At 32.3% G+C, this 13,593-nt stretch overlaps 1 protein-coding gene across 1 annotated transcript in view; it reads left to right on the top strand.

The window, feature by feature from the left end:
* Window positions 1–13,593, top strand: part of LOC143240749 (uncharacterized) — a 145,440-nt gene that overhangs the window by 77,428 nt on the left and 54,419 nt on the right. Inside the window, exons 24-27 of the mRNA XM_076483711.1 lie at window positions 7,430–7,515; window positions 10,795–10,853; window positions 10,978–11,055; window positions 12,027–12,283. Of these exons, the coding sequence (XP_076339826.1) occupies window positions 7,430–7,515; window positions 10,795–10,853; window positions 10,978–11,055; window positions 12,027–12,283 (480 nt within the window). The remainder of the gene's footprint in view (window positions 1–7,429; window positions 7,516–10,794; window positions 10,854–10,977; window positions 11,056–12,026; window positions 12,284–13,593) is intronic.

Genomic DNA, 13,593 nt, shown 5'->3' with positions numbered 1-13,593 from the left:
AAAACTGGAATTTGTATGTTTACACAGTTTTTATTTTTAGTTGGTCTTGTGTGAAAGCTTATTTGCAGCATGTGTTTTACTTTATTAACACTGTGAAGAACCAACAGGGAAAAACTGGAATTTGTATGTTTACACAGTTTTTTTTATTTTAGTTGGTCTTGTGTGAAAGCTTATTTGCAGCATGTGTTTTACTTTATTAACACTGTGAAGAACCAACAGGGAAAAACTGGAATTTGTATGTTTACACAGTTTTTTATTTTAGTTGGTCTTTGTGAAAGCTTTTTGCAGCATGTGTTTTACTTTATTAACACTGTGAAGAACCAACAGGGAAAAACTGAATTTGTATGCTTACACAGTTTTTTTATTTTAGTTGGTCTTGTGTGAAAGCTTATTTGCAGCATGTGTTTTACTTTATTAACACTGTGAAGAACCAACAGGGAAAAACTGGATTTGTATGTTTACACAGTTTTTTTTATTTTTAGTTGGTCTTGTGTGAAAGCTTATTTGCAGCATGTGTTTTACTTTATTAACACTGTGAAGAACCAACAGGGAAAAACTGGAATTTGTATGTTTACACAGTTTTTTATTTTAGTTGGTCTTGTGTGAAAGCTTATTTGCAGCATGTGTTTTACTTTATTAACACTGTGAAGAACCAACAGGGAAAAACTGGAATTTGTATGTTTACACAGTTTTTTATTTTAGTTGGTCTTGTGTGAAAGCTTATTTGCAGCATGTGTTTTACTTTATTAACACTGTGAAGAACCAACAGGGAAAAACTGGAATTTGTATGTTTACACAGTTTTTTATTTTAGTTGGTCTTGTGTGAAAGCTTATTTGCAGCATGTGTTTTACTTTATTAACACTGTGAAGAACCAACAGGGAAAAACTGGAATTTGTATGTTTACACAGTTTTTATTTTTAGTTGGTCTTGTGTGAAAGCTTATTTGCAGCATGTGTTTTACTTTATTAACACTGTGAAGAACCAACAGGGAAAAACTGAATTTGTATGTTTACACAGTTTTTATTTTAGTTGGTCTTGTGTGAAAGCTTATTTGCAGCATGTGTTTTACTTTATTAACACTGTGAAGAACCAACAGGGAAAAACTGGAATTTGTATGTTTACACAGTTTTTTTTTTAGTTGGTCTTGTGTGAAAGCTTATTTGCAGCATGTGTTTTACTTTATTAACACTGTGAAGAACCAACAGGGAAAAACTGAATTTGTATGTTTACACAGTTTTTATTTTTAGTTGGTCTTGTGTGAAAGCTTATTTGCAGCATGTGTTTTACTTTATTAACACTGTGAAGAACCAACAGGGAAAAACTGGAATTTGTATGTTTACACAGTTTTTTATTTTAGTTGGTCTTGTGTGAAAGCTTATTTGCAGCATGTGTTTTACTTTATTAACACTGTGAAGAACCAACAGGGAAAAACTAGATTTGTATGTTTACACAGTTTTTTATTTTAGTTGGTCTTGTGTGAAAGCTTATTTGCAGCATGTGTTTTACTTTATTAACACTGTGAAGAACCAACAGGGAAAAACTGGAATTTGTATGTTTACACAGTTTTTTATTTTAGTTGGTCTTGTGTGAAAGCTTATTTGCAGCATGTGTTTTACTTTATTAACACTGTGAAGAACCAACAGGGAAAAACTGGAATTTGTATGTTTACACAGTTTTTATTTTAGTTGGTCTTGTGTGAAAGCTTATTTGCAGCATGTGTTTTACTTTATTAACACTGTGAAGAACCAACAGGGAAAAACTGGAATTTGTATGTTTACACAGTTTTTAGTTTTTTAGTTGGTCTTGTGTGAAAGCTTATTTGCAGCATGTGTTTTACTTTATTAACACTGTGAAGAACCAACAGGGAAAAACTGAATTTGTATGTTTACACAGTTTTTTTATTTTAGTTGGTCTTGTGTGAAAGCTTATTTGCAGCATTGCAGCATGTGTTTTACTTTATTAACACTGTGAAGAACCAACAGGGAAAAACTGGATTTGTATGTTTACACAGTTTTTTTTTTAGTTGGTCTTTTAGTTGGTCTTGTGTGAAAGCTTATTGCAGCATGTGTTTTACTTTATTAACACTGTGAAGAACCAACAGGGAAAAACTGGAATTTGTATGTTTACACAGTTTTTTTTTTAGTTTTAGTTGGTCTTGTGTGAAAGCTTAGCTTATTTGCAGCATGTGTTTTACTTTATTAACACTGTGAAGAACCAACAGGGAAAAACTGGAATTTGTATGTTTACACAGTTTTTTTATTTTTAGTTGGTCTTGTGTGAAAGCTTATTTGCAGCATGTGTTTTACTTTATTAACACTGTGAAGAACCAACAGGGAAAAACTGGAATTTGTATGTTTACACAGTTTTTTTATTTTTAGTTGGTCTTGTGTGAAAGCTTATTTGCAGCATGTGTTTTACTTTATTAACACTGTGAAGAACCAACAGGGAAAAACTGGAATTTGTATGTTTACACAGTTTTTTATTTTTAGTTGGTCTTGTGTGAAAGCTTATTGCAGCATGTGTTTTACTTTATTAACACTGTGAAGAACCAACAGGGAAAAACATTTGTATGTTTACACAGTTTTTTATTTTAGTTGGTCTTGTGTGAAAGCTTATTTGCAGCATGTGTTTTACTTTATTAACACTGTGAAGAACCAACAGGGAAAAACTGGAATTTGTATGTTTACACAGTTTTTTATTTTAGTTTCTTGTGTGAAAGTTGCAGCATGTGTTTTACTTTATTAACACTGTGAAGAACCAACAGGGAAAAACTGAATTTGTATGTTTAACAGCTTATTTGCAGCATGCTTATTTGTTTTACTTTATTAACACTGTGAAGAACCAACAGGGAAAAACTGGAATTTGTATGTTTACACAGTTTTTTTTTTATTTTTAGTTGGTCTTGTGTGAAAGCTTAGTTGGTCTTTTGCAGCATGTGTTTTACTTTATTAACACTGTGAAGAACCAACAGGGAAAAACTGGAATTTGTATGTTTACACAGTTTTTTTTATTTTAGTTGGTCTTGTGTGAAAGCTTATTTGCAGCATGTGTTTTACTTTATTAACACTGTGAAGAACCAACAGGGAAAAACTGGAATTTGTATGTTTACACAGTTTTTTATTTTAGTTGGTCTTGTGTGAAAGCTTATTTGCAGCATGTGTTTTACTTTATTAACACTGTGAAGAACCAACAGGGAAAAACTGGATTTGTATTTGTATTTTAGTTTTTATTTTTATGTTTACAGCATGTGTTTTACTTTATTAACACTGTGAAGAACCAACAGGGAAAAACTGAATTTGTATGTTTACACAGTTTTTTATTTTAGTTGGTCTTGTGTGAAAGCTTATTTGCAGCATGTGTTTTACTTTATTAACACTGTGAAGAACCAACAGGGAAAAACTGGAATTTGTATGTTTACACAGTTTTTACTTTTTAGTTGGTCTTGTGTGAAAGCTTATTTGCAGCATGTGTTTTACTTTATTAACACTGTGAAGAACCAACAGGGAAAAACTGAATTTGTATGTTTACACAGTTTTTTATTTTTAGTTGGTCTTGTGTGAAAGCTTATTTGCAGCATGTGTTTTACTTTATTAACACTGTGAAGAACCAACAGGGAAAAACTGGAATTTGTATGTTTACACAGTTTTTTATTTTTAGTTGGTCTTGTGTGAAAGCTTATTTGCAGCATGTGTTTTACTTTATTAACACTGTGAAGAACCAACAGGGAAAAACTGAATTTGTATGTTTACACAGTTTTTTATTTTTAGTTGGTCTTGTGTGAAAGCTTATTTGCAGCATGTGTTTTACTTTATTAACACTGTGAAGAACCAACAGGAAAAACTGGAATGGAATTTGTATGTTTACACAGCTTATTTTTTACTTTTTAGTTGGTCTTGTGTGAAAGCTTATTTGCAGCATGTGTTTTACTTTATTAACACTGTGAAGAACCAACAGGGAAAAACTGGAATTTGTATGTTTACACAGTTTTTATTTTTTAGTTGGTCTTGTGTGAAAGCTTATTTGCAGCATGTGTTTTACTTTATTAACACTGTGAAGAACCAACAGGGAAAAACTGGAATTTGTATGTTTACACAGTTTTTTATTTTTAGTTGGTCTTGTGTGAAAGCTTATTTGCAGCATGTGTTTTACTTTATTAACACTGTGAAGAACCAACAGGGAAAAACTGGAATTTGTATGTTTACACAGTTTTTTATTTTAGTTGGTCTTGTGTGAAAGCTTATTTGCAGCATGTGTTTTACTTTATTAACACTGTGAAGAACCAACAGGAAAAACTAGATTTGTATGTTTAAAACTGTGAGCTTATTTTTGTTTTATGTTTACACATGTTTACACAGTTTTTTATTTTTAGTTGGTCTTGTGTGAAAGCTTATTTGCAGCATGTGTTTTACTTTATTAACACTGTGAAGAACCAACAGGGAAAACTGTGAAGAACCAACAGGGAAAAATTTGTATGTTTACACAGTTTTTATTTTTTTGGTCTTTTGAAAGCTTATTTTGTGTTTTACTTTATTAACACTGTGAAGAACCAACAGGGAAAAACTGAATTTGTATGTTTACACAGTTTTTTATTTTAGTTGGTCTTGTGTGAAAGCTTATTTGCAGTGTTTTACTTTATTAACACTGTGAAGAACCAACAGGGAAAAACTGAATTTGTATGTTTACACAGTTTTTATTTTTAGTTGGTCTTGTGTGAAAGCTTATTTGCAGCATGTGTTTTACTTTATTAACACTGTGAAGAACCAACAGGGAAAAACTGGAATTTGTATGTTTACACAGTTTTTATTTTAGTTGGTCTTGTGTGAAAGCTTATTTGCAGCATGTGTTTTACTTTATTAACACTGTGAAGAACCAACAGGGAAAAACTGGAATTTGTATGTTTACACAGTTTTTTTTTAGTTGGTTTTTAGTTGGTCTTGTGTGAAAGCTTATTTGCAGCATGTGTTTTACTTTATTAACACTGTGAAGAACCAACAGGGAAAAACTGGAATTTGTATGTTTACACAGTTTTTTATTTTAGTTGGTCTTGTGTGAAAGCTTATTTGCAGCATGTGTTTTACTTTATTAACACTGTGAAGAACCAACAGGGAAAAACTGGAATTTGTATGTTTACACAGTTTTTTATTTTTAGTTGGTCTTGTGTGAAAGCTTATTTGCAGCATGTGTTTTACTTTATTAACACTGTGAAGAACCAACAGGGAAAAACTGGAATTTGTATGTTTACACAGTTTTTTATTTTTAGTTGGTCTTGTGTGAAAGCTTATTTGCAGCATGTGTTTTACTTTATTAACACTGTGAAGAACCAACAGGAAAAACTGGAATTTGTATGTTTACACAGTTTTTTATTTTAGTTGGTCTTTTGTGAAAGCTTATTTGCAGCATGTGTTTTACTTTATTGTGAAGAACCAAAAGGAAAAACTGGAATTTGTATGTTTACAGTTTTTTATTTTTAGTTGGTCTTTGTGAAACTTATTTGCAGCATGTGTTTTACTTTATTAACACTGTGAAGAACCAACAGGGAAAAACTGAATTTGTATGTTTACACAGTTTTTTATTTTAGTTGGTCTTGTGTGAAAGCTTATTTGCAGCATGTGTTTTACTTTATTAACACTGTGAAGAACCAACAGGGAAAAACTGGAATTTGTATGTTTACACAGTTTTTTATTTTAGTTGGTCTTGTGTGAAAGCTTATTTGCAGCATGTGTTTTACTTTATTAACACTGTGAAGAACCAACAGGGAAAAACTGGAATTTGTATGTTTACACAGTTTTTATTTTTAGTTGGTCTTGTGTGAAAGCTTATTTGCAGCATGTGTTTTACTTTATTAACACTGTGAAGAACCAACAGGGAAAAACTGGAATTTGTATGTTTACACAGTTTTTTATTTTAGTTGGTCTTGTGTGAAAGCTTATTTGCAGCATGTGTTTTACTTTATTAACACTGTGAAGAACCAACAGGGAAAAACTGGAATTTGTATGTTTACACAGTTTTTTATTTTTAGTTGGTCTTGTGTGAAAGCTTATTTGCAGCATGTGTTTTACTTTATTGAAGATTTCATAGTATTGAACAATAATTTCGGTAATAAACCAGTTGTGTAAATATTAAAAATTACATATATTTTTGTGTTCATAAGCAGTTTTGAATGACATACATGATGTACTTATTCCTCCATTGCAACGTACAACGTATTTATTTGTCTTTAGACAGGATACCATAGGAGTGGATTGATACTCAGAGATGTGCTTTACCTTGAAAGTGTTGTGTTAGAACAGAACAAATACGTTGAAGTAATTACATGAACCTGTCTCAGATGTTCCTTACCTTGAAAGTGTTGTGTTAGAACAGAACAAATACGTTGAAGTAATTACATGAACCTGTTTCAGATGTTTCTTACTATGAAAGATTGAGAACACAAACATTTTTGCATATTAATTCACGATCAGTTGTATAGTTTTAGAATGAAGACAGGTAGTTTTGTTAACTTACTTTACTCAACGAAGAAACTTTTCGTTTTTCTTCTTATGTCAAGAAACTTCCGTTGTTTTACTTTACGATATTTTGTTTTAACAAGCAAACATTCGACGTAGTTACTGGAACTACCGGCAGGATTGTCTTAAGTCATTAAACGTATGGTTACATCAAGAATCTCGCGGTTGTTATATGTAAACATAAATTACACAGCGGACGTTTACAAACTGGTTTTGAATACCAGTTATTGGGTTCATAGCATTCATGGCTTTTAATTTCTATTGTTATACATTAACTTCCAGTCGAAGACGTTTTAACTATTCTGATCTCTTAAAAGTGCTTTTTTTGCTCATTTTCATAATGGTGTAAATTGAAAAGCGTAGCGAGTGTTTAAAGTTTCTATCGACGGGTGTTGTTTCCTATTAACATAATATTCATTAACAGTTCTGTGTTTGTTTACTGTGTAAGTAATAAAGATATTAAGTCCAGCCAACAAGTGGACGTGTGTATATATTAATTTCAGGTTACCCACCAGCTAAGCTGATCGATGTTGTCGTGTGACTGCTTCTAGATTTTTTTAAACTTGGTATACTAGCTTCTCCAGCCTATAAGAGATTGTTTTTTTATATACAATTAGATTGGTTGTTTGACGTCAATGTACGTCACTGATAAGAGTGTGATTAAACGACCTCCACTTGGAGCTAAGAATAGACCGTAGTTGTTGCGGAAAGTAGAGCTTGAATGTAATAAGAAAGACTGTACTCAAGCTTTGCATTGGCGATTTTTATGGTGAATAATATCCAACCCCCGTATAGACTGTGTTTATTGTCATGTCGTGTCTAACCAGGCTGTGTCACTAGGCGAGCATACCAACTCAGTGTGAGCGTCTCTCGAGTCGTCCCTGAAATAGAACCTTAAAGTAGGTTTGTTTTTGTTTTAAAGTAATATCTCCAAGGGTAGCGCCGCACATGTTCTTCGTTTCTGTTGTTAATGAAATAATTTCGGTTCATCGAGGAGGTTTGATTAAGGTGAGTCTGGAGGAAAGTTAGCTCGTATTTGTGTGTAGTTCTATATAAAAACGTGTTTCTTATGAATAAGATCATATGAAACCCAGTTCGTTATAAGAGCAGTTATTAGTATGGATTACCATTAATCATGCCCTTAAACTATCCACGTCTTACGATTGAGAAGTTAACCATGCAACTTTACCTGGAAGTTTTCTGATCGCTGGAGAAACAGGATTGTAAATCTGAAGATTTGTGGTTCGCCACTCGTTGCCGTAAAAACACTGCACTGTGGAACTGTAGGTGTGCTGTTAGTGAGGATCTTTGGTAAAGAAGAGTAGCCCAAGGGTTGGTAGTGGGTGCTGTTGACTAGCTGTCTTTCCTTTTACATTACATAATTAAGGATGCATGGTTTGTGTACATTTTCTCGATAATTCCAGAAAATAAACAGACTGGTTAACTTAATCTGGAGTTCTGTTTAATAAAAGCTGTCAAGTTAATAATAACAATACTCCTCTTTTAAACCGCCTACTTTGAAGTGAATCTGAGAACTAGAATAAATACCATGTGATTAGAAATAAACAAAAATGAATTTAATAATATTAAAAGGAGAATTGTAAGAAATATCATACGGTTGTAATCAAATAAAAACATGTAATAACATTAGAATGAGAAGTAGAACAAATACCATGTAATTAAGAACAAACACAAACTTAATAATACCAGCTGTGGTACCCGTATCCTGTAAGTTCATGTTTAATGAAAGGTTATTTCAGGACGCGAAAAGTCGTTTCCTTTATATGTAATTAAATAAACAAACAACCCAAAAACAAAACGCCTATTAAAACACAAAATGTGAAACAGTAAATTTGCACGTATCTCGTCATGAACTCAACAGACCTTCATGCCAAATTGGTGAAGATCCATTAACACGGATGAAGTAGTAGTTAAAAAACAAAACAAAACAAAACAAAAAAAAAACTCATCAAATCCGCAAAATGAAATTTTTTGTGTATTTCACCATGCACCAAATGAATCATCATGTCAGTTTTGATGAAGATCCATCCACACCCTGCGAAATGTTTACATGGACATACAACAACAGTACTATTATATAGATGGCTCCAGTTCATTAAATCAGCAAGTGACTTACATGACGTCATATCTATACTCTAAGAATGGAGAAAATAAAATTATCCGTGACAGGAAACGGAGGCGAAATGGGAAAATCGTGATTTCTGTTGCAAATCTACATGCACACTGGGTAAAAATTTCTCGAAGTTGGGGTTTGTATATCGCGTAATAAAAACGTTTTTCCAGTATCATATAAGCAAGAGTGCCGTTATAGTATGATGATTATGATGAGAAGTAGAATGAATACCATGTAATTATGAACCCAGTAATACTAGATCGTTTGACAACATGACATTCCTGGTCTTCTTTCTTTTCTCTCTTGCTTCTGTGTTAGGGATGAGTGAAATAACATGTAGCGTGGCAGGACCCATAATAATGACGTCATGGTTTCTGAACGACTGCGAGTTCGCTACCATATTGTTACAGGTAGAAGTGACCTGTAATATCAGTGATACGTAATGCAATTTACGTTGGTGCATTACAACTGTACTATAACAATTAGTATTAAAGGGGGTGGAACTTAAGCGCGGAGAGCAGTGAGAAAAAACAAACAAATAAACTTGAGAAAGAAAACATTGCTGTTTAAATGTGGATTTTACAAAAGTTGTCCCTCCGTCATTTCAGGGCCAATTCTCATTGAAGAGGCTGTAAGGTTTAAGAAAATGTTGTGGGTGTTCTAGAATTCCTTCAGTTATAGTTGTTAACAAATTACAGTAATGTACATATGTACTCATCACTGACATGGAATCGCTTCTTACTCGTGCCTTAAATGGTTTCTATTTGTGTTAACTACATGTATTAGTGATATTGTAGAAATATATATGTTTAGGATACAAATTTTGTAATGTTTAAGATTACGATATTTTTTTTTTTTTTAAATAATGTCCAATTATCCGAAATTTCGATTACATGGACAAACTCTGGCCTCATTTATGTACCAATAATCGACACTCAACTGCACCAATATTTCACATTTATCGTGTGCTTACTGCATAACTACAGCACAATTCATTGTGGGGCCATATATTGTATCTTGACTTCAGAAAAATCCAAAAGCTTTTACCCCTGGACCTCCGTAATACCCCTCCTCTCATCTAAATTTAACATGGTGTTCAGGAAACTCCTAAATTTAACATGGTGTTCAGGAAACTGCTAGTATGATTTACGCCAGAGTGTACAAATAACGGGTCAGTTCGATGACGTTATTCATTTCTTTCTTTTCTTTTAATAAATCAGATTTTTATTTTTAACCAAGACATATAAACTGCTTTTTGCCGATAGTTTGTTCTGATCAGCTTCGATAGAAACATAGTTTAAACACCGTCGTGAGCGATGACCTAATTTAAATTCCGTAACCAGGTTAATCACGGAGTGAGACAGCAGTGTTTTACAGGACTTTACCTCTGTTTATTTTACCTGTAAAACTTGTCTTGTCACATGCTTTTTTTTTTCTTATTAAAGCACCTAAGTGATACCGGTTTTACGTTTTTAATAAAGTGTTTTGAAAACCAAGATAAGCATAAGGGTTCATCTTTTGTTTTGGCCCGTGACGGTTGTTGTAGGGTTTATTCCTTGTTCTTCAGTGTATGACAGTTGTTATTGTATCTCGATGTTTGTCACTTACTGTTACATCTTGGCCCGTGACGGTTGTTGTAGGGGTTTGTTCTTTAGTATATGACAGTTATTATTATAGCTTATATCTTTATCTATGTCACTTACTGTTGAATCTTTTGTCTTGGCCCTTGACGATTGTTGTTTTGATTTTTGTCTGTTATATTTTGTTTTTATGGCACCTCGTCGCTCTTTTCTGACGGCTGTTGTTGCAGATTGTTTATACATCTGTGAATGGTGCATTTGCAGCTTACATCTTGATTTGTGTCTTGATCTGTTTAATGTCAAACGACAGAGTTTTGTGTATCTTGAATATCTAATTGTGTCTAAGTCGGTTGATGAACAACTACTGTTTTTGATGTACTTGCATATCTTTTAGTGGACAGTAAATATGGGATGTATATAAAAACAGAAGGTTTTATAATATTAAATTAAATGATTATTAGATACTATTTTTAAGTTCATATAGTTTAAATACCGAAATTCTTGTCTTAATTGTTTACCCACCACGTATAGGGTTTACAAGGGAATAGCTAACTGTTTCACTTTTATTTGCAGAGAGAATATAAGACACCTTTAAGGAAAGGAAGCGACTCAAATATTCCAAGATCACAAAGGTATGACAACGTTTGTGTTCATGTATAAAATATATAAATAATAAAATATTTTAATTTATTCAATAATTTGTTTCATTATCAGTATCTCAAAGTTTTTATCTGATAATATATTTGATATTTCCAGTGATGTAGAAGTTGATGACAAAACCATCTCTAGTTTGCACAAGGCGGGTGGTTCCCCAGTTTCTAGCTTATCTACAAGGTAAACTCAGATATTTTTCTAAGATAGAAATCATTAAATTATCACTTATTTCTACAAAATAAGTGCAGTAAACTTGAGTGTTTATTATGTCTAGAAGATACGAGTATGTAATATTCATCAATAATATTTTCACTTTTAGTAAGGAAATGCTTTAATTGCATTTGTCGTGGGTAGGTGGCAGCACTTAATAGGAATTATTACCTAGTTTTCATAGAAAGATATTGTATTAAATGACATTTTAATTAATGTCGCCATATTTAAACCGTCTGAATTATAACACTTTTTAAACATAAACTCTTCTGTATATTTTTTGTATATTTTGTATAATGTTGTATATTTGGGTAAATGGCAGCACTTAATAGGAATTATTACCTAGTTTTTCATAGAAAGATATAGTATTAAATGACATTTTAATTAATGTCGCCATATTTAAACCGTCTGAATTATAACACTTTTTAAACATAAACTCTTCTGTTTATTTAACAAGTGGTTCAAATTTAAACATCTGTAAAAGTTGCCAAACTATTCACTTTATCACCAAGATGAAACCCTAATTAGTCTAGTTCACTGAGCGTGATTGTCTTTAAGATAAGTTTGACTGTATTTGATTAGTGAGAAAATTAATTAACGTCCAGTTTTAAAATCAGTTACCACTGAGTTACATCCATATGTGTGCGAATCCCTGTAACACCAAACATGCTTGCCCTTTCAGCTGTGGGGCGTTATTATGTGACGATCAATCCCACTATTCGTTGGTAAAAGAGTAGCCCAAGAGTTGGTGGTGGGTGGTGATGACTACCTACCTAACTTCTAGTCTTACATTGCTAAATTAGGGACAACTAGTGCAGATAGCCCTTGAGTAGCTTTGCACGAAATGCAAATAAAAAAACAACTTCCGAAGTTAAGCTATTTTTGTTTAATATGATAATTTGTCCATTTTGTTATTAATACTGAATATTTTTTCTTCAAAGAAGCCTTGACAGTTCCAACAACTCTCTAGAGGTGATGCAGAGTACTACAGAAAGTACTCCTGTACATTTTGGATCATCTACTGGAAGACTACAGTCCACCTTCTCATCTTCTTCATCTTCATTGTCACATCTCCTTCAACTTGATGATTCAGACCTTGAAGCTGAAAATGAGCCACCAAAATGGCAAGAAAATGTAAATAATAATGTGATACGTAATTTAAAACCCAAAGAAAAGAAGCGACAAGATGTGATAAACGGTAAGTATCAGTTTCATCTTAGTTGTAATATTGCAGGTCAACCTCTTAATATTTTTTGATTCCGTATTTTTATTTTAGATTGAACGTTCTGTAACAAACTATGTGTAAAAATTGTTGAATGTCTCTTGCGATTAGCGATAATGGTGTCCTTTCGATCGTCTTTTACGACATCAGCTATGGTGACATCATTTCTGGATGTGATTAAAGCTCATGTGGACTCTATGTCATCTGTGTTAGCATGTTTATGTAAGATATATGTTGTAGATTACTTGGAAGTCTGTGACTTTGTATGTTACAGGATCCTTAATATCAACATAGTTACTAATCTCACCAGTTATTTCTGGGGCTTCCAAAACATTAATGTTGAAGTTACATCATTTTCCTCAGTTCATTTTTAAGACCTTGTGATAAGTATCAATACTCTTTAAAGACAGTAGATATATTTTACTCTGAATTGTTAGCCTAGCTTTATCTGAGTGTATAATTAATATAGAGAAGAGACTGTTAATTGTGGCTGGAAGAATTTTAGCTGTAAAGTCTCAGTTTAGCCAAGTTTTGTTGTCAGTTATTTATTAGTTAGGTAATTAATTTGAATAATCAGTGTAATTGGTTAACTTTGTGCATCTATTACATCAACTAATATTGCCTAGAATAATCATTTAGTTGAAATTATGATTAAATCAGTTGTCATGAAAAGAATGAACTGATTATTTTCAGTTAATGTAACTCTCTAATTTACCAAAATATTGTCACGATGATTTCTCAGTTAGTGTAACTGTCTAATTAACCAAAATATTGTCATGATGATTTCTCAGTTAGTATAACTCTCTAATTAACCAAAATATAGTCATGATGATTTCTCAGTTAGTGTAACTGTCTAATTAACCAAAATATTGTCACGATGATTTCTCAGTTAGTGTAACTGTCTAATTAACCAAAATATTGTCATGATGATTTCTCAGTCAGTATAACTCTCTAATTAACCAAAATATTGTCATGATGATTTCTCAGTCAGTATAACTCTCTAATTAACCAAAATATTGTCATGATGATTTGTCAGTTCATATAACTCTCAAATTAACCAAAATATTGTCATGATGATTTCTCAGTTCATATAACTCTCTAATTAACCAAAATATTGTGATGATGATTTCTCAGTTAGTATAACTGTCTAATTAACCAAAATATTGTCATGATAATTTCTCAGTTAGTATAACTCTCCATTTAACCAAAATATTGTCATGATAATTTCTCAGTTAGTATAACTCTCCATTTAACCAAAATATTGTCATGATGATTTCTCAGTCAGT

The sequence above is a fragment of the Tachypleus tridentatus genome, chromosome 13 (assembly GCF_004210375.1).
Source record: "Tachypleus tridentatus isolate NWPU-2018 chromosome 13, ASM421037v1, whole genome shotgun sequence".
Lineage (NCBI taxonomy): Eukaryota > Metazoa > Arthropoda > Merostomata > Xiphosura > Limulidae > Tachypleus > Tachypleus tridentatus.
Note: the sequence above shows the minus strand (reverse complement) of the source record. Positions and strands in the feature narration are given on the sequence as shown.